The 22,155-nt window shown below is 40.4% G+C and overlaps 1 protein-coding gene across 1 annotated transcript; it reads left to right on the plus strand.

The window, feature by feature from the left end:
• Positions 1 to 1,064: 1,064 nt before the first annotated feature.
• LOC141804260 (glutamate decarboxylase 1-like) lies at positions 1,065 to 21,610 on the plus strand. The gene is made up of 17 exons (XM_074688603.1): positions 1,065 to 1,388; positions 2,356 to 2,475; positions 4,402 to 4,458; positions 6,042 to 6,179; positions 7,402 to 7,644; positions 9,087 to 9,177; positions 13,775 to 13,887; positions 15,670 to 15,785; positions 15,999 to 16,078; positions 16,860 to 16,914; positions 17,019 to 17,135; positions 17,225 to 17,289; positions 17,413 to 17,491; positions 17,591 to 17,740; positions 17,891 to 17,998; positions 18,220 to 18,309; positions 19,612 to 21,610. Exons 2-17 carry the CDS (start codon positions 2,400 to 2,402, stop codon positions 19,783 to 19,785), a joined length of 1,752 nt encoding a protein of 583 aa, XP_074544704.1. The 5' UTR covers positions 1,065 to 1,388; positions 2,356 to 2,399; the 3' UTR covers positions 19,786 to 21,610.
• The last annotated feature ends 545 nt before the right edge of the window (positions 21,611 to 22,155 follow it).

The raw sequence follows: 22,155 nt of genomic DNA on the forward strand, positions 1-22,155 counted from the left end.
ATGGTGGGAGTGCGATTCATGACCTATTCTGCAGCCAGTCTGTAGGGGGAGCTCTAAACATTTTGGCTTCACTCTAGAAAGCTGTGTTTTAATTCATGTGAATGTAGAGTCTATGGTAAGAACTGGTTCATGAGGCAATTCTGATTATTTAAAACTTGTGTAAATGTATCACAAGGAACAGTAAAATGTTAAATCGAAGAACTTTTGACACATTTTGTGTTTGATAAAACTGATTTGGATTAATAGAGCTGAGCCTAACAAGTCCGATGTGCTGTTTGGAATGCACATTTACATTTAGGCTCACAAATATGCACATTTTTCAGTCATATCTACACACTTTGTATTAATTTCAAGGTTAAATTTACATTCCCCTCACTCACACAGATCCTCTATTCTATTGGTATGCCATCAGCCGTCATATGAGTTATTATCACATGGCAGAGCTCATCTTTATATGTCGTCTCTATGCATGACTTGTTAGAGAAGGATATCTGATAAAGGCAGAATAATTTGCAGTGACTGAATGAACATAATGGCTGCTCTCTCCTCGATCAGTGGAGCAGGACACAGACACAGAAATGAGGAAGACAGCGAGGACACAAAGTCAACGCCTAGGCTGGACTCCCTGTGATGTCCTAGTGTTATTGTCCATGTCAAGGTTATAAAAAGGGTGTGGGTCAGAAATTATGATGCATGCAGTGTTGTCATCTCGAAGGTGAATTTAACAGTCTGTACCTGCATGGATGGTTGCTTTATTTTTCAATATAAGTCAAAAAAAGGATAAATATCCTGTAAAGCATCTCCTGAGGAGCCATAGGTTAAAAAAAAATGAACAAATTGGTTAATAAACAAAAGACATGTTTTAATCTCAAGGTCAATTTCTGTGTTACCAAATCAGAGCACATTTCACATTCAAGGCTCCATCCTACTTCCTTTGACACCCACACACACCTGGAGACGCACACACACACACAAACACACACACACACACACACACACACACACACACACACTCACACACTCACACACACACATACACAGCTGAGTGGGTGTACGTCACTGGTGTTTTTCCTTCTCACTGTTTGGGGCATCTTGGTGGATTGAGGCTGTCAGGGAAGCTTCATTAGTCGTCACGGGGAGGCAAGGCTGTGACTCATGCCTGCGTGAATAGAGACCAATGGGCAGCGCGAGCCCCACGTATAAATAACGGTTAAAATACTCTTGAGGGAAAAGAAAGGGTCACTCGCGCGCATCTGGATGGGATTTTATTAGTGCGCTCTGTTGGTATTCCTCCTCCGTCTCCTCCACTGGACTGCTGTGCTGCCTGTCGCGCCTTTGGGTGCCAAGTGGAACATCTAGTTTGTCTGGACACGACAACCTGTGAGCCGGTAAGATGCCTCCTCTGCCTTGTACATGTATAGGCGCTATATCCTCCACAGTCAGACAGGTGATTGTTGCACGTGCGTATCATGTGTGGGTCATTACGGTGGAGACTTTTTTTGAGGAAATTGTCACAAAAAATTGATACATAGATGAATAAATGTCTTTTTTTGTGTATAGAAATCAGACAAACACGAGTGACAGAAGGGCTTCATTAGTTGTTCAGTCTGTCTTTCATCTCAGGATGACATTGACTGATGATGAGGAGGATTTTCTTGTTCAAAGCGCAACTTGATTGAATTGTCGATTGCAGACTCAATAGAATGAATTTGGAGTTTTTATTTGAATAATAATAGAAAAATACAAGAAAAGCACATTTTTCTTTTATCATGCTCTGATATCTTTAAAACCTTCCCGTCATTACTTCATCTAATTTCCAATTATGAAATCGAATAGTTGTTTTTATTACCTTCATTCGTTACCCTAGAATATCAGCTTCAGTAAGAAACTTCAGTTTTTCACCGTCTAAATGACTGATATTGTGAAAAAACAATATTTTCCCTCTAAAGTGCCACTATCTATCCCCTGTTCGTTCATTTCACCGATAGAAACATATTTTCTGCACATTAACGTCAGATATTCTGTATTTTATTGTATACTGACACCAAGAAACAACAAAGCATATCTCCAGAATGAATGTACCCACGGAGACATTATGTTATCACCAAAGCTATTTGTCCTGATGTGAGTGTTGCTTGCGCGTCGTGCGCAATTCTCTCCAAATCGCGCGTCTTGATCCATAGCCCACCCAGCTCTCCTGCGGGGATAAATCTCTGCTGGTGACACACAGTAGAGGTGATATCATTTCTGGCTCAATCCTGGCGCACATTGGGAATGGACTGTTGTTTAGAAAAACATACAAGTGCTAGATTTTGAAGTCTAACCTGGCCTAACAGTACACCGTTTTGTTTGCAGTTGAATTATATCCCAGCGGGAGATCAGGCACCTCGAGAGAAGTGATGGCCACGTCTGAACCGAGAGCCAGCGGCGGGGAACAGGACCCCAACTCTGCCAATTTAAGACCTCCGACAGCAAGTACGTCCTCACATTACTCCACCTCTGCCTGTAAATACCGCCAATCCAGTATCGATCCCCCTGGGGGTAAACTCTTGTTAAGGCTGTCCCTCTCTGGAGCGAGTCCTCCACACGGACTCGGTGCCTTGCTCAGAGACACTCGTGCAACTCAAGGGAACAGCAACACCAACAACAACCAAAAAAAAAAAAAGCCGTTCACCCCATCACACCTCTATGTCTGCCTCTGTCTGCCCCTCAGTCTCTCTCCCTCTCCCTCCTTCTGTGTCTGATAAAAGCTGGTCTCGCCCGGACCATTTGCTGTGTGGGCTCCGTCGTTAATCATTCCGGTTAAAAACAGAGCCATCACAGCTGCCTGTCGCCGCCTGCGAGTTAGTGGAGCGCGCCGAGCAAAGGACCTGGCCTAGATATATAATGCGCAATTAAAGCCTCGTATAAACTGTGTGTTTTTTTTTTTTATATAAAATCATCAGATCACTTCCAGAAATTTAGTGTAACACAAATCACTTCCGATCGAAGATATTGCCTATTGAAATGTCCCATTGATTCGCCTTAGCACTCTCAAGGTCAAGGTGTAGCCTAAAGGACGTTTTTGGATGATTTCGTCGAGGGAAAAAAAATGTACATTTAAACTCTTGCTGATTTTATTTGTCAAATGTAATTTTGTCTCGCTTAGAAACATGATTCTGGGCCCTTGAGACTAAGCTGCATAGGAAGCTGCCTTTGTAGATTAATTTTGTTGCGTTTTTTTATCAAGTGTCCACACGTGTATACATTAACCTGTGGGTTATTTTCAACATTTCAAGCCTTTGTCGCGCGGACAAAATGGAGCCCATTAACGTGCACTTGAGCAGCCGTCTGCAGCGCAACGTCAGAGATAATTATAGGTTTTTATTTTCAGCCCAGTATCAGCTCCTGGGGGCCGATCGAGTGCGGTTCAATTTTTATATTTTTCTATATCGAATATTTTGGATTTTTTTTTAAATTCCCCTTGGGTGTCGATAAAAAGCTCCACAAAAACCTGAGAGTTATTTCAGCTGTGACTCTGTACCGGGAGCAGCCCATTAAAAAGAAGTTGTTGTTGTGTCTGACTTGGTGGTATACTGATGCTGGATGTTGCCATTATCTCTCTGCCACGCTCCATCTCACGCCTCGCGGCTTGTGTAGCTACTGTGTGCGCGCACGTGCGTTTGAATATGTGTGTTTGTTGTGTGTTCCGGCTTGGCTTCAGCCCCTCGAGCTGTTCTCTGCTTTCCCCTCACAGTGAAATGGCTTCAGTGAATTTAAATACTTGTTTTTCTTTTGAAAGTTCTCCATCAGGTCTACATCTGCCGCTTTGTCTCACTCTGCTGCTGCTGCTTCTGCTTCATCTTTGCTTTCGTGTTTTTGTGTGTGTGTGTGCGTGTGTAGGCCTTCATGTGTTACTGTATGAGACGCTCTGTTCTATAAGTTTCTGCATAGACTCTCTGGCCTCAGACATTAGCAGCTCGCCGCAGTCACATACTGTGTTTCACTCAATTAATTTCTGCCCTCCTCCGTGAGCTCATTTCACGGGCGTTAACTCCACTCCGCCCCTTGGCTGGGTGTGTGCGCGCGGCGTGGATGTGCCGCGCGGGCCTCTGTCGGCGCCTATTGATTGAACTTAAATCGGAAATGTTATCAGATTCATCCCCACATGATGAGTGGGTGCTGTGGTAAACAAATGTGTTTGTGTCCATGGCAAACTGAGTAACACTGAGCCAAATAATGACCACAAACAGTAAATTCCAAAATCTCAATCTGAGGGTTCACACACCTGGCCAAGGGCGATCCGCCTCTCGCTTCCTCTGTGCTCTCTGTGCTCCATCGTGCAGCTTTCTCTTCATCACCGCCCATCCTCGTTGTCCGCGGCCTGCACAAACTCAAACTCAAACGTTCATTTTGTTTTAGCAAACGATTACGCGTGGATGCACGGATGCACACGGAAACTGGGGATGAAGATTTGTGGTAAGTCTGATTTTGGCGCAAAAAAGCCAACATTTCAACAACAAAAAAATACATTTTATGTACCATAACAGGATAAAAAGCTGTGTTCAGGGAATACAGTCAGATGTCTCCATCGTCATGAGCATTTTTGCCTCTCCTGGTGCATTTTTCTCGGTTTTGAACACCGGTCTGGAGGCCCGAAATAGGCCACTATATAAAGGCTGCTAGAGCAGGACAAACACAGAGACTGTCACTGTGTGTTTCCATCTTCTAAAGGTCAGTGGACATTAGCCTGTAGGTCTGATGATGCGAGCCCAGTCTCACAGCCTCCGACCGCCCCTCAACCTCCCCTGTCTCCTCCATTTCAGCGCCAGGAGAGAAAAAGCCTGCAGACAGGCCTGGAAATGTAATTTACAGCACAGGGGGGTTCTCAGCACAACACGCGAATAATTCTCCTTCCAGGTCTATATTTATTCATTTGTTTATTATTTAAAAGTATACAACCTATTTTCCTTGGCCCTTTCAATTGTACATCTCGGTCTGTTTTTAGGAGGATAACAGCAGATATGACGCTGCATGTAGGCGTGCTATGCAGGCGTGTTTATTTCTCTATAGTTTGACAGAATGTGATTCTTTATAGGCTAAAAATGCGTGAGGTAATATATTTCCCGCAGCTCTGGACAGAAAAATGAATGTCATTCACATCATTTAAAAAGGCCTGCTCATTGAAGCAGAAATCAACTCAAACCCACAGATCGAACTTGTTTGCTATTTCCATCTCTGAGAATGAGAATTGACCGATAGATTTGATTGGTCTTAACGACATTTTAATGGACTGGAATGGAAGTTGAATGGAAATATTGAATGGAAATATTTCAACACAAAGGCAGTTAGAGGTTCTCGCTTATTGATTTTAAATGTGTAATTAGGATTTAATGAGCAGAGAATTTAGACTTTCCACTGAAAAAAAACAGGAGTTCATATTTTATGGGCCAACAGATTGCCTTATAATGACGTGTGGTGTCCACGTGTTTTTGCGCACAATTAGGCCCAACATTATCAAACAGACACGTTATGCTGCAGATGTAGAGGTCTATTAGTGGGAACAGATCAATCACGGAGTTTGAAAACACTCAGGCCCTGCGGGTTCAGACTGCCGTGGGGCTCCGGGCTTCCTTCATTAACCCCTTTTTACATGGTGTGGATTTATCGGCTGTGTTGGATCATCACATCCACGGGCTTTTCTGCCCATCGAACCGGACAGTCTGTGGATGGCGTGGGTGCATCCTGATCCTGACAGGGGTGTGTCAGTGACGTCACTGGGTGGGGCGTGCACCCTGTGCCCGTGTGTGTTTATATAAAGTGTGTTTTGGGAATCACTTCCAGAGGAAAACATCTTCATTAACGAGTTAAGGCCGCAGGGTCTGATTTTACATTACATTTTTTTAAGTTTCCCCTTATTTACGCAGAAAAGTTTCTAATTTATTATTTCATTTATTTTAGTTTTATTTTATCTTTTTCAGAGTCAAAGTTTTGTCTTTTTCTCGTTTCTGTGATGGAGATGTTTGGTGATAACTCGTGCCCCTCACCGTGTAACGCCTTAGGGTTCCTGCAGAAGAACAACAGCCTGGATGAGAAGGGGAGGCTCGCGGGACAGAAGAACCTGCTCTCGTGCGACAACAGTGACAGAGACGCGCGCTTCCGCCTCACTGAGACCGACTTCTCCAACCTGTTCGCGAGAGGTGAGAATCAACCTGCTACCTTGTTGGGTCATTGATGTTTATCTTTAACTATGCATAGTTAAAGTCCATTGAATTGCCGTCGAAGATAGCTAATGTATGACGTTCAGATGTGTGTTAAACAGTAGGCTATCATGGGACTAACCGCCTTCATAACCATCATGACTGCAGCACAACCCAAGACCTACAGTTGTCCATGTCGAAAATAGTATCAGTCCACCATTTATAACAACTAATGAGCTCGGTGTTATCACACCACTGCAGGTATCAAAATAGATTTTTTTCTACTAACTAAAAATTGGCTAAACATAACGCATTATAAATAAATGCGTTGTCAATAACTCAGATGGTTCAGATGAGCTCAACTACCTGAGAAATAAAAAGTAACCACCAAGTAAATTTAAAAAAAAAAAAGTTCGTCTAAATTACACCTTCTCAAAAACCAAGTGAGAGTCAGGTAGTCATGCCAATAAACTATATGGAACACTTTGTTCTCCAAACTAAATGTAAGCTGTAAAAATTGGTCATAGTCTAAGTAATTTTCATAGATAAGTTTGATAAAGTATATACAAATATATACCAAAGAAAGTAAGAAAAAAGTTAAAAAAAAATGTTTTCGCAATTATTTGATTTAAAAGTGATTTTTAAATTAAAGTGTAAAAATAAGTAATAGTGATTGCAGAACTGAATAGAAATGTCATTAGTCCCACTTTAAAGGAATTGGTGGTTGGTGGTTCCACAGCTGAGAGTCATGAAGAATAACAGCTGCCTCCCTCAGCCTGGTCCTGACTCTGGGAACATGAACCTGAGGTGTTGACTGGACAGATTGGTTCTTGTATTTTTGCTTAAGATCCTTTAATACTTCATAAACCAGGATAAGGATATAAAAACTAATCCTCTGACACAGTATGAAATACTTCATTAAATATACTTTGGGGCAAAACAAGAAGCTAATTGGACACCTGTGATACTTTTATTGCTCATCCTAACCTCAGGAAATCAAAACATCCACAACAACTAACCATGCAGAGTCAAATGGTGGGCTTTTCTAAATTTACAAACAAAATAAATTAGATGGGTGACAAATATTGAAATTTTTGATTACATGAATATTATTTCAAAACTAACCTAATATCTAAATTAAACTAACATATGAAATAATAATCGAGTGGCCAGCTTAGTTCAGTTCAAGCTAATATCCAATATCTCCCTCCTCGCCTTTCAGACCTGCTTCCAGCCAAAAATGGCGAGGAGCCAACCATACAATTTCTGCTGGAGATTGTTGAGATCCTCACCAATTACGTGAAGAAGACCTTTGACCGCTCAACTAAGGTTCTGGACTTCCACCACCCCCACCAGCTGCTGGAGGGTATGGAGGGCTTCAACCTGGAGCTGTCAGACCAGCCCGAGTCCTTGGAGCAGATCCTGGTGGACTGCAGGGACACACTCAAGTACGGGGTCCGGACAGGTAGGCTGTGACACCCTCGAGGCAGAGTGGGGGGGATATAATTTAAGAAGCCGCTGCCTTTTGAATAATTCATGAGGTGGGATATTATCTTACAAAGGAAAAAAGGACATTGGAATGTGAGACCTCACAGAACGATTAACCTAAAAGTCTTTGAGCTCAAAAGATGCTCGGGGAAAGAAAAAAAACCAAAATAAATAAAGCTGGATACGCTTTTATGCAGACACTTCCATTTCTACAAAAATGTTCCTTAATTATAAAATTTTGATGGTATCAATCTTTCACAAAATGCAGAAAATAACCTAAAATCAGCACTAGAAAATTACATAAAAGTGATTTTGTTTTATATTAAGATCTCTGAAGGTTGCTTCCACAAAAACCTAAACATGAGTTTCTCCCCTGGTTAACACTATAATTGAAATGAGTACAGACCAAAGTTCTGTTTGAGTCAAACCAACAGAGGAGAAGCTGTTTCTGGTTCGTGTACAGCCTATTACAATGACTGCCTTATTTATTGTCCCCCTGGTAATTCTCCTGACATCCCCCTTTTCTCTCCCCTCTACTTATTAAAGCAAGTGTTGCCTGAGGGGATCCTAACATGGCTGTTTCAAGCTGTTAGAAACGACAGCGCTCAAACTGTCCCCTGGGTTTTATAAATCACACAGGGTCTACAGTGTCTACAACCCAACTCCACTTATCATTTAGACACGTGAAAATATCTTTTTTTTGTGCCATCTGAGTCGTTTTCTGTGACTGATTTTAAAGAGCTGAGCTGGAGGAGCTGTCCATGGTGCTGAAACATGAGTCTGCTCTTTGCTTTTACTTCATGCATTATCACTTAAACAATACTTATCTTTTTTTTTACTTTATTAAAAATTAACTTATTGTGATATGATATGATATAAAATTATATTTATATGTATAAAGAATACATATCTTTATAGAAGGGTTTTATTATGTGAGCTGTACAGTCTCACCTTCATGCTTAAACCCATGACTGCTTTTAAGCTGGAGGCATGTTGACGGTGACGGTGTGTGCAGGTACCTTACAGTCTAACCGGCTGTCATACAGCCTTGTTACCAGTGTAATTATGGTACACTGAACTCTGCTGTGTCAGGTCCCTCGGGTTTCATGGCTGAACAGGGGGATACAAACACAGACGGGGAATGTAAAGACTGAAAAGTAAATTAGGAACAGTGTCTTCATCTCGTTTTAATTTGTTTCTTTTTTGTTTCTGTTTCTTAATAAGATTGAGGTGGTCATTGTGTCCTAAAGGAGATTAAAATCTTTGGATCACTTAATTAAGCCTTGGCTCATATAACTTTCTATCCCTATGGGCCTATGAAATACACAATATTTAATGTTAATATTCAAATATAACACAGGGATCCTTTTGAAAGAAACAGACATTAACATGATGTTTGTGTTTATTCGTTGTGCTCAGGTCACCCTCGATTCTTCAACCAGCTGTCTTCTGGTCTGGACATCATCGGACTTGCTGGAGAGTGGCTCACCTCCACTGCTAACACCAACATGTGAGTCATGTAACCTGCACCAGGACAGTGACCCTGTTTTGTGGAGTAGCTGTTATGTAGACGAGGGAATCACCCCTATATGTCACGACGGATTAGCTGAAAAATGTTTGTAGGCCACTGGAAATAGCCTGTGGTCATTTTAATATGAACCCACTCATGGTGTTCTTCTGAGCTCACTCCTCAACCAGTCGGTTATATAAAGTGTTTGTTTTGTCCTGTAGAGACGCTGTATTGACGGTCGGCCGGCTGACACTGTGCTGTATACGGAAGCAGCCCGGCCTCAGGGGTGGTTAGATTGCATATTGATCTCAGGTCACAGTTACATGGTGGTCCAGTCTGATAGAGAGCATGAACCACATCGACAACACACACACACACACACATGCACCAAAAGTCTCACACACACACATACACACACCTCCTGTAAATTAAGCTGTAACTCTGTGTTATGATTACTTCAATAGAGTGAGAAACATGGTGCTAATAACACTTCACAGTATTAGAACACCGGATATAGACACACACACACACACTCACACACACACACACACACACACACACACACACGCCTATCCTAGTTGGCTGTGAACCAGTAAACTGTGTAATCACAGTGCAGGGCTCAATGAAGAAACGATTTCTGTGTCCATTGCCTCTTTAAAGTTTACATGAGAACACCAAAATCTTATTTAGATGCTTATATGTGGCCCTCTTGTACGTATAGAAAATGGCCTTAACACAGGAGAAAGTAAACAACCCTTAAAGACTTTGCTTCATCATTTAATCTACCAGTTAGTCATAATATTTTGAGTTTTATAATTTTAATTTACGGAATCTGACAATTGTTTTCTTAATCCGTTGATAAACCTTTTAACAGTTAAACTTAAATTAAAAAATGATATAAATTGCTTTCCACGCTTTATGAAAAGCCCAAGGTAATATCAGTGAATACCTCTTTTGATTGTTTAAGGGAATAAGAAAGTCAAACTGCGAATAATGAAGGATTCCTTTGTCATAACAAGGCCTGATTAAGTGAGAGCTGCTCATCATGTTTTTCTTAATCCTGATGAGACATCTCAAATTCCTGCTTTTGTTTCTCTGCCGTAATCTTTAGAATATGTAAAACAAACAAAAAATAATGTAAGGCACATAGAAGAAGTAAATCGTCTTATTTAATCATTAAAATTTAAAAATAAACTCAAAGAAAAATAAAATCAGGCCTGATCTAAAGTATGGGGATAAACATTTAATGATACTAAAACAAGAAGAAGACGTGGAAATGATGGGGCTTTAGACACAGAGCAAGAAAACTGACAGTGTTTAAAAACAAGATCAGATCAAGTTAAATCAGTTTAAATTAAATGTCTCTAGCAGATTCTCCAGAGTTTGCCTTGAAATAACAACAGGAGCTGCATACAGCAGGAAGGCCAAACAAGATAAGTCCATCACCAAGGATGACACGTTTCTCCTCTGCACAAATTTAGCATTCAGTATCCTCTTAGTGCTGTAGCCGCTTTTCTTTCTCCGAGTCCTGCTGCCAAAGAAAAGATCAATGCAAGGATAATAAACCAAGAGCAAAAGGAAAATTGAGACACTTAATTTATCCCATTTCTCAAAACATTAGCTGAGCAAACCACCCCCTCCTCCAGGAAAAACTTTCCCATCTCATCTCCCAGTTGGAAGAATGCCCGAAGAGACAGGGCCATTGAATTCACATACTTTCATAATGACACACACACACACACACACACACACACACACACACACACACACACACACACACACACACACACACACACACACACACACACACACACATCACACCAGCTCTGGCTGTCCCAGATACAGCAGCCAGGGTTTCCAGTCCATTGACTGCGGGCTCATTGTGAGCTGGTCTTAGCAGATAGGCCAGCTGGGCCCCACACTGACACACAATGTCCTCCGGCTGCACAGAAAAGCCTGTCACTGAGGGGAAACTGGCTCCGCAGCTCCCCACAGAGCCTCATTCTGGATCTGTGTCCCTGTGGACCCAGACTGACTCAGTGCTCCTTTGATGGGCTGAGGGGGGAGTGTGTTCAGGGGTCAGAGGGTTAGTCACATACACACACACACACACACTGAGGGACACACAATCAAACACAGACGCACACATCGAGTGCCCTTGATGATGATAATAAGGGCATTTAGGGGCCGTCCCTGGGGACAGGCAGGTGACTGAGGGGTAATTTTCGCCCTGAAAAGACCAATGATTGGCTCTGATTGTGATAATGATCACCATTATTGTCATTACAGCGTGAAATGACTCACAGGGAGAAGGAGAATTTTAAAAAGATGCATTGGTTTTGTCCCTTTGCTGCCATAGCTGCCATGTCAGACAGAAAGACTCGGACTTATTCAGGGTAATGTGTCCCTTTTTTTGGAACATAATCTTCGTACATCAGAGAACAAAATATTTCTAAATCAAACCTGGTAAAGACGCTCCAAAGCGAGACATTTCGTCTTCTTTGTGGCTTTATCCCACGCTGTGTGGAGTCGAAGCCCAGCGGTCACCATCTGATCGGGTGTACTGTCGGGAAGCTAATGTTGCGTTCAAATCCATCCTGTGGCTGAGCTCCCACCACGAACAATTACACAAGAAAAATGTCTTTTTCTTCTCTATTTATGCAACCTCCTGTTTTTGGCCTGGTTATTATCTATTTTTCACTGGAAGATGTGCAAAAAAAACCCCACAGCAGTAGAGACTAAATTTGCACGAAAGATGGATGGATTCTGTTTGGAGGTGACTTGATAAACTGAAAACCAATCTGTGATCATATAAACGACCCAAAAAGGTCATTTTTTGGAGTCTTTCGTATTCAAAGTGCATCTTTATATAAAAACATCTTTAGCTGCATCAACGCCTGAATCTGCAGAGTTTCATGTGTGACACATAAAGCTGTTTTATTCAAGCGTCCCTGACAAACAAAATGCTTTCTCTGTGCATGAGCCCTGGCTTTTTAAGATAAGGTGCTGCTGAAATCAGTTCTGCAGATCATTAAACAACATGTCACTCATCTCAACCTGTGTCCCATTTAGTTACCCCAAAACATTTTCCTCCATACTCTAGATTCATGATCCATTTAATATAAAGAAAAATTTAGTTTTCACAGGAAAATGTGTCAGAAATCAAATGTGATGAGGATCATTCTTAGTGTGTAGGACTGATCAGCTCCTGCTCACTCCTTGTCCTGTCCTTTCTTTCTAATCCTGTTTCTGCAGCACTTTTTTTTCCTTGTTGTCTCTCTTTGTTTTCTTAAAGCTGTCCCTGCTTTGCTTTCACGTCACCCTCTCCTCTTCCTTTGTTTCCCCCTGTCATTGTTTTCCTCATTGCTTTGTTTTATTACCCACAATTCCCCCCTCTCCTCACAGCCTTTATTCCTCCGCCTCCCTAATCAAACTGTGAAGCACTTTGGTTTTCTTTGGGCCCAGAGAGAGGAGATAATATGAAGGCTGTTTTAGGTGGTGCTGGTGTTGAAGCTGCTGGGAGGTGGGAGTGGAGGAGCGTTGTGTAACCGGCCTCATTATGAGCAGGACAAACAGGGATCAGTCCTGAGGGTGTGTGGGAGGCAGGGAGATGGACTGTCAGCTGAAAGAGGCCAGGATGGAAGAGTTGAGAGAGTCTAACACATTTAATCAACTCTTTAGAAGTTCTACTCCTCTGGTATCTGAAAGATCGTTGCACTTTTTCACCTTTTTTAAGGAAAAAGTAGATAAGAAACTGAGAAAAAAAAACTGAGGTCAAGTGTCCACAGCTGTTTCTTTGCACCTGATATTTTTGAGTCTTGTAAAGTAAGTCCTCTTCTCCAGAAGATCATCTTCTCCAGCCAGTGTTTGGTTTCAACCACAAGAATGAAACCAAGATTAAAAAGATCCTATTTTTTAAGAAGGAACTGAAAGCTTTATAATCATTTTCTCATGTCTTGATCAACTCAACCTTTTCTGTAAATAGTATTTTTCTCCTTCTAGTTTTTTTTCCCTTTCATTTCTTTTCATGAGAGAATTTAATTAACAGTAATAGTGTCAACCTCAATTTCCCAATTTCTGGGTCAAACAGAGGCTGTTATCTCCTTAAAACACACTCTGTCTTTATGTCTTTCACACACACACACACACACACACACACACACACACACACACACACACACACACACACACACACACACACAATCGTCCTCTTCAGCCATCAAATCAGCCCCATTCAGGCTGGCAGCGGAGATTGGCAGGATTGACAGATAGCCATCAGAGCTTTGTGAGCTTTAATTAAACTTGCGAGTGATTTTTAGGAAGCATTTGAATATGAATGTTTGCTGCCTGACTCCTATCAGACACTTTTTAATTAGCTCAGTCAGCACAGGCTCCGGCTGGCGCTCTGTGGATGGAATTATAAAACCGCTAATGAAAAACCAATGAGTGTGTTTTGATGCTCTCTAATCTGCAGTTATGTGTATGCATCAGAATGTCCTTTCATTATTTGTTCTCACAGGGCAGTTTTAACGACTCAGCCCTCACTGTAAATGTGATGGACGTGCCTTGATGATAAATGTTGTGATGTGATTGACAGGTTCACCTATGAGATCGCACCAGTGTTTGTGTTGATGGAGCAGCTGACTCTGAAGAAAATGAGAGAGATGATTGGCTGGCCTGACGGAGAGGGAGACGGACTCTTTTCACCAGGTTAGCCAAAAAATAGAACTGTCTATTAAAATATTAAAGAACATGCTGCTTTAGCAGGATGCTTCTTCACTGCTTCAACTGAAAATGACTCTGCTAGTGAGTGAACCTGAAGCTGTGTAGACGGATAAAAATCTAACACAAACTAAACAACAAATCTGTATAGCATCATAACACACTGTATGCATCCAATTGTATCTAGCTACATGGCAGTATTTAATATCAGTATGCAACATGTCAAATTATTTGGTGTCACACATTGTCACTCTGTATCATGTTTTAAGCAAGGTTATAAACGTTAACTATATCAAAACTAAAAACAAAAACTAAAATTTGAAATACATTGCAGTTAGCTCAAACTAATAAAAACTAGAAAAGAAAACAAAAACAATAAGTAAACTAAAACTGTATCTTGTGTTCATAGAACTAACTGAAACTAACTAAAATTATAGACAAAATGTCCTTAGTTATCGTTTTTTACAATATTAATAGCCTTTAGGATTTAAACTGATCAGACACGTTTTCCCAACCAATTTTACGACAGTTTTAGGCAGATGTCAGTGCCGTACGGCACCATCACAGCGACGTACTGGGACGTGCTTGTTTACTGCACTGACTGGCTGTGCGCTGTGCTGCGACGAAATGTGGAGCAATGAATCAGAGCATCTGTAATAGTTTATTGCATGTAAGTCTGCCTTTATAGTTATAGAGTCCAAGTTTCTAATTATTAAAGCTCATATTATTTTGTTTCATATAATTCATGTTTGTGTTATTTATATTTAATTTACGTTAACATTATTTCAACACAATTTTTGTTTACTTTTTTATATTAAGTTTATGTTGTGTCTTTTGTGTTTAAGGCAGCAGCAGCCATTAGTTCAGTATCAGCATTGACTGAGCAGTGAGCACTATGTTGGGCTTGAAAATAAACAGTATTACAAAATATTTCCTCTGACCTTTTTGAATCCTGTGTTTGGATAATAAGGTATGAAAAAACTAAAACTAAACTGAAACTAAACTAAAACTAAGCCTTGTTGCAAAAATTAAAACTAAATAAAAACTAGAATGCCCGCTCTGAAACTAAGTAAAACTAAACTCTAATAGAAAAAAAATGTCAAAACTAACTAAAACTAAACTATAATGACAAATCCAAAACTATTATAACCTTGGTCTTATGACATGATATCGTATTATTTCATATTAAATCATATTGTGTCATATTGTAGCTTTTTTGTATCACATCATTTTGTACTTTATTGCATCTTACCTTTTCATATCCTATGGTACAACACAGTATTGTTTCCTATGATATTGTAATAGATCTTTTCTCAAAGATATCTCATTACATTGTAGAGTCACATTTTAGTGTTGGACAGAATCATGCAAAGTCTAGTGTCATGTTTTATCCACTGTCATTTGTGTAATGTTGTATTATTATCATCTTGTTTTACTGTAATGAAATATTTCATGTTTCATGTCCTCAATTGATACTGATTCAGTATTTTTGCTATTTCAAGCTCTTCTTTAATCTAAAGCAGACAAACTGACCACTTCTGATGCAAAAAACTGGACATAATTTTAAGGTAGCGAGGAAGCTGTAGATCAAAACTATACAGTGATGCTTTGTAATTATTCTGACCAACCTCCCACCAAGTATTCAGTCTACTTGTAGACCTTTCAATGTTAAAAAAAAAAATAGGTAAAGAAATTACTTATACCAGGTTGTGTTTACTTTGTCTTGGGGAAGTGCTGTCCAAGGTCCTGATGTGTGTCTGTACTCAACAGGGGGTGCTATCTCTAACATGTACAGCGTGATGATCGCACGCTACAAGTATTTCCCTGAGGTCAAGACTAAAGGCATGACAGCTGCTCCTCGCCTCGTGCTGTTTACATCTGAACATGTACGTCTCAATACACACTCACACACACACACGCACCATGCACGCTCCAATTTCAACTGCTTATCATTCAATATCATTTATTGTCTATAAAGAGTGTCTCTTGTCACTGTGTGGTGGGAAAAGGCTCAAATGAAGCAGAAATTAATCTGAAGATTTTAGCCTTTTGTTATTTCACTATTTCACTAACCGTACACTCTGTTTTTGTCACTTCAGAGCCATTACTCCATTAAGAAGGCTGGAGCTGCTCTGGGCTTTGGTACAGAGAACGTGATCCTGCTGAGCACAGATGAGAGGTATGGAAGCTAGCTTTTTGTAATTTTTAGCTTTTATGTCACAGTTTTAACAAATGAAGCATCATGGGTCTGAGAGGCAGAAATATAATATCCATAGATGTGGATGCTGGGTCTTAAGAGGTTAAAATCTATATGAAAAAGAGGGTCGATCATATGTTTATGTTGAGTTTGGTAATTCAATGCCAAGACAGTAAGTGTGTCACTCAGCTACAGTGATGGGGGTTGTTGGATGTAGTAACATGATGAGTGGAGCAAAGGAGCACAAAAGTAGGACAAGTTTAGCAACAGCTGAGTCAGAGTTATGCTTTTTGTAAGAAAACACCTGTCACACAGCCAAGAAATATGATGCTACAGAGTGTTACCTCCAAAGATGATGAGCGGATCAAGGTTGTCTTAAAATGTGAGTAAATTCTGCAAAACAGCTTAAAACCACCTGTTTGCAGAGTGCCAAGTTTCTCAGGTTTAGAGCTTAGGATCTCCAGTTTTTAAGCTCAAGCAAGGTGCACTTCAAGGAAAACCCTGGGAGGAGGACCTCAGATTTCCCTTTGCAGTTTGGTTTGGTTTGTTTTAAGTCAGTGTGGAGCCTAAAACAGGTGTTATCAGTGATCATGTTAGGGGCTGCAGCAGCAGGTAAATCAATGAACAAGCTGCTATAAATGTGAAAAGATAATACACTAAATGTTCTCAGTGTGTTTTGGCACAGTGTCCTTTAAAAGAGGAGAGTCATCCATTTTTCTTTTGTAGGCCTTGTGTAAGATGATTATGTTTTATGTTCTCACAGAGGGCGAGTCATTCCTGCAGATCTGGAGGCCAAGATCATTGATGCCAAACAGAAGGTCAGTGTCATTTGTCTCTTTCTCTGAAACATCTTTGTGTCTGTGTCAGCTTTTTATCCAGTATGTGCCATCTTCTCATTTCATGTGTTTTCCTTTTCCTCCAGGGTTACCATCCTCTGTTTGTGAATGCCACAGCCGGCTCCACTGTGTACGGAGCGTTTGACCCAATCAATGAGATCGCTGACATCTGTGAGAAGTACAACATGTGGCTCCACGTCGATGTAAGCACCACACATGGTATCTGTATATATAATCATTTTATGATTGCAGAAATATTAATGTTACTTATTCTGTGTCCTGGTCTCTTCAGGGAGCGTGGGGCGGTGGACTGCTGATGTCCAGGAAGCATCGCCACAAGCTCAGTGGAGTGGAGAGGTGAGAACATGGAACCAGATGACTGTAATTTAAAGTGATTATCTGAAATGAGTCCACCTCAGAACATAAAGACACAAGTCAAAACATCAAGTTTCTCATTTGGTCATGAATTTATCTCTGCAGGGCCAACTCTGTCACATGGAACCCTCATAAGATGATGGGCGTCCCTCTTCAGTGCTCTGCCATCCTGGTCAGAGAGAAGGTACAGGAAGTACACACCAACATAAAAACACACACACCTTCTGCAGATGATCATTTATCTTTCAAATACTCACCTGTAGTGTACTCTGTGTGTCTGTAGGGGATCCTGGCAGGCTGTAACTCCATGTGTGCTGGTTACCTCTTCCAACAAGACAAACAGTATGACGTGGCCTACGACACAGGCGACAAAGCAATCCAGTGCGGCAGACACGTTGATATCTTTAAGTTCTGGCTCATGTGGAAAGCAAAGGTGAGATGGCTCAGTTATGATGAAAAGTTTTCCTTTGATTATATCAAACTGTCTTAAAGCCCTAAAGAACTGCGACAATCTTGTTATCACAGATGCTGTAGATTTCAAACTCACACTGTGGTTATCGTTTACTGTTTTTTTTTCCTGCAGGGCACCATCGGCTTTGAGCAGCACATTGACAAGTGTCTGGACCTGTCTCAGTACCTGTACAACAAAATCAAGAACAGGGAGGGATATGAGATGGTCTTTGACGGAGTGGTGAGCTTTCTCAGTTTTATATTAAACTTGCTGTCAGCCATCATTTGGTTTCATTTGTAAAATACAGGAACAAAGGCTCTACTTTACAGTCAGGGTACTTTGGAAATAATTAATGTTTGATGCTTTCTATTATTTCAACAGTAGTGCTTTAGCTCGTCTCCTCTATTTAAATCTCCAGGTGTATCTCTGTGTGTAGTAACTGTGTTTATGTCTGTCTGCAGCCTCAGCACACCAATGTTTGCTTCTGGTACATTCCACCCAGCCTGAGAGGAATGCCTCATAGTGAAGAGCGAAGAGAAAAACTCCACAGGGTGAGACATCTCAATGACTTCACATCACTCAGAAATAATGATAATTTTTAGGGATGGGCGAGTACCGATACCAGCCTTTTTTCAAGGTATCAGTACTCGTGAAGGCTGCTGATACCAGCAGCAGATACTCAAGGCAAAAAAAAATCTTACGTTGAGCAAGTCCTCCTCGCCACTAGTTGCTGCGGTTTAACACCACGGCAAAATCCTGTTCAGACAACATGAATGAACAAGGAGAGTTAACAGTAATACTGTTTTATTTTGCACTTCAGTTCACTTTTAAAAATACTTAAACTCTGACAGTTGTTAGTTTTATTGTGCACTTTTAGAATTATTATTTTTTAAATATTTATCAAAAAAATCCTAAACTCAGAGTTGTTTGTGTTTTATTTGGACTTAATTGTGCAGATAAATGGCAGATTGACTGTGCTGTCTTTGATCAAAATAATCTGTCACTGTTAATTAAAATTTTATGTATCAAAAGAACTAGTAGTATTGGTACTCGGTATCAGTCTGAAAAAAAAGTGGTATTGAACATCCCTAATAGTTTTGTTAATAATAATAAGGATAATGATTTATTTATGCTGGACTTTTCAAACTCCAGATTGCTGAGGGCTGTGCAGGAAAACAAAGCAACAGAGGATCAGACAAAAAGACAAAAAGTGTCTGTCACTGATGCAATTATTGGCACGGAGATTGTTAATAAATGGAGTCAAGGACAAAGTGTTGATCAGTAAAACACAAATGTGTGTCTGATGTGTTGACCAAGCCTGTAGTTTGCTATTTTGGCAATCCTTACTTTATATTTTATAGCAGGCTGTCCATATTGAGACAAAAGGGCAGCAAACTTATTTCCTTTCCGAAGAAGGGGATTCCTGGAAAAGACCTTGAGTGATCCTTTGTTAATAATTTCAAGTCTCTGCATGGGCAGCATGTGGCACACCTTAATATTACAGTCTTATGTCACCTTTTATTTTCCCTGTGTGTTATATCATTGCTTCATATCTTTCACCACAACAACATTATGTAAATTTTATCCTGATGATGTTGAAATTAAAACAAATAAGCTGTAAGTGCTTGATGTAACAAAACTTAGATCAAAGGGCTTATCATTGGCCCTGGGTGACCTCACAAACAAGTGTGGTGATTGTTGTTCCCTTCTATCTACAAATTTAAGTGACCACTACAGGAAATGAAGATATAAAGATGTAGGTGAATGTATTTTTTTGACAGTAAGCACAGCAGTTTATTTTGCTTATTAAAAAAAAGAGTTACACACTAATTTGTTTACTTTTTCTCCACCAGGTGGCACCAAAGATCAAGGCCATGATGATGGAGTCTGGGACCACCATGGTGGGCTACCAGCCTCAGGGCCAGAAAGTCAACTTCTTCCGCATGGTCGTCTCAAACCCTGCCGCCACCCAGTCCGACATCGACTTCCTGATTGATGAGATTGAGAGGCTGGGTCAGGACCTGTAGATTTGTCAGACAGCGCCGCCCTAGTGGCCACGTGGTGGAACTGCACGCTCTATTTGTTTGAAGGTCAGGAGGTGAAACACTCTCAGTGCTGCAGACAGACTGATGTCAGGACATGTTTAAGTTTTTCTGTCCTGTTTGTTTCTGCCTGAAGCATTCTGACTGTTTCTCCAACAAAGAGACAGAGACTGTGAGTTTAACACTCACTCGTCCCACATAGATAAAACATATAAAAGTATCTGAAGGCTTCAGGTGCAACAAACACACTCAGATGTGTGTGTGTGTATGTATGTGTGTGCGCTGTGGAACCTCTAATGTGTGTGTGATCTAGTTTCTTGTTTAATGTAGTTTGTCTTTTGATGCGTGTGTGTCTGGGTGTGTGAGTGTGTGTGTGTGTGTGTGTGTGTGTGTGTGTGTGTGTGTGTGTGTGTGTGTGTGTGTGTGTGTGTGTGTGTGTGTGTGGTTTTTGAACAAACACTTAAAGGTAGAAAAGCACAGATTCAAAATATAAGAAACCAATTGCAAATTTATTCTGCTGTATCATATGTTTGCTACACAAAGGTGAATGACCAATGCTTTTAGCTGTACTTTATATTTAATCCTAGTGCACATAAAGCAGCAAACATGCTTCTGTTTTGTGCGTGTGTGTGCGCGTGAGTGTGTGTGTCTGTACGGCACACACTGAGTGTATCCTGTCATGTATTTTAGCCTGATAAAATAAGCTTAGTGTGACCTAATGTGCACACCATATAGGTAGCAGATGTGTTGCGCTGAGAGGTGTTATAAACCTGTTGGGTGAATTTGCAATATTTCCCCTGGTAGAAGATTTAGATAAAGATTTAAAATGTCTGCAGCTCTCCTAAGTCTGTGACAACTTTTAACGTGTTCAACGCTGGCTCGTTATCTGTTTCATGCAATCATGTGTGACCATGTGTGTTTATAGCGTTGTTAAGATAATTGATTATAGAAGAACAAATGTTTATTGCATTTCCACTGTTTGCAGATTCAGGTATTTTATTGTAAATGTATCTTTATGTGTATTACGCAGTAATACATTTGTAAATGTACTCACAGGAAGTTTATTTATAGTGACTTTGTCAGCCAAAGAAAGAAAATCGGGAACAGAGCAATCCATCGTCCTTCATATTGACCTTCTTAAAGATTATAGGTGTTTGTAAAATGTGACCTTTTGACCCTTGACTGCGATGCAATTTCTATCGTGTGTTTCTTTCCGTGATTGTGAGTTTTTTGACCGAATGTTTTGAGACGACTGACTGACTGGCCTTCTGATGAGATTAAGATTGAAGTCTGTGTAATCCTTAAGGCAGCCGTGCCGGTCTTTATTTTAGAAGAAAGCACAAGGATGTGAGAATGTACTCTCCTAAAGAGCCTGTGAAGGGTTGTTGTATCCGTCTGAATCCTAATGCATTTACTGTAATATAATATATATTATTGTAATACATATTACCTGTATTCTCAGTGTTATGGGAGCTCAGTGGGATATCTTGTATACAGAGCTCTTGTTTCTGTCTTTGCACAATGTTCACCTTTCTTTCTTCCATTGTAAATGGATGTGTACTACTGCAGTATTATATAAGACTTATAATAACAAAGTATTTATGATATCTAGGGACCATATGTGAATGGCACAATTGTATAAATTATACTTAAGGTAACCTGTGTACTGTACGTGACTCCTGTATGTGACCAATCTGGTTTTTTAAATAAGCCAGCTGTAAGGGAACACTTCCCAGGAGGTTTTCAGTCGGCACTTTAACAGAATCTTCTGGAAAAAGATCTATAAATAAAGTCTATTGACAGGATTGAACTCAGTCTGACTTATTTATATACACACAGAAAACCTCAGACTCTCACGTTGGTATCCCACAGCAACTGATACCAGTAACAGAAATGCATCAAAACATCTGTTAGCAGTGAGTATGAAAGTCTATGCACACATCTGATAATAGATTTTAAAAGCCCTTCAAATTTTGCAACATTTTTTTATAACAAATTTCAAGCCTTTTAAGTCAGTAATTAAATAATTAACACATAGATTAAAGCCATGACATGTCTCATATGCAATTAAGCAGCGAGAATGTTGAAGAGGTAAACGGCTGTTATTATGTTATTTTACAAACCACATCCTTAAAAATGCACATATTTCTGTCTATAATCCACCTCTGTCTCAGCTCTGCCTTTATAAGCCACTCACACACACACACACACACACACACACACACACACACACATAATATACATTATTGCCTCTCTGCCTAATCATCCTAAGAAGGCTTTGTTTGGCCTCCAGCTGTGCGTCGGATTGGCTGCTCTTCAGTGCGAGACACTCCTCTCCCTTTTCTCCTTTTCCAC

Source organism: Halichoeres trimaculatus, unplaced genomic scaffold (assembly GCF_033239565.1).
Source record: "Halichoeres trimaculatus isolate MK-OKI-2021-1 unplaced genomic scaffold, fHalTri1.1 fHalTri1_scaffold_15, whole genome shotgun sequence".
In the NCBI taxonomy this organism is placed as follows: domain Eukaryota; kingdom Metazoa; phylum Chordata; class Actinopteri; order Labriformes; family Labridae; genus Halichoeres; species Halichoeres trimaculatus.

Bases quoted from the DNA above. Each gene is read 5' to 3' on its own strand.
- LOC141804260 (XM_074688603.1), top strand. From the start codon at position 2,400: ATGGCCACGTCTGAACCGAGAGCCAGCGGCGGGGAACAGGACCCCAAC. The intron at 6,180-7,401 runs GTGAGAATCAAC...CTCGCCTTTCAG, and splicing joins CTCCAACCTGTTCGCGAGAG to ACCTGCTTCCAGCCAAAAAT. The intron at 17,741-17,890 runs GTGAGATGGCTC...TTTTTCCTGCAG, and splicing joins GGCTCATGTGGAAAGCAAAG to GGCACCATCGGCTTTGAGCA.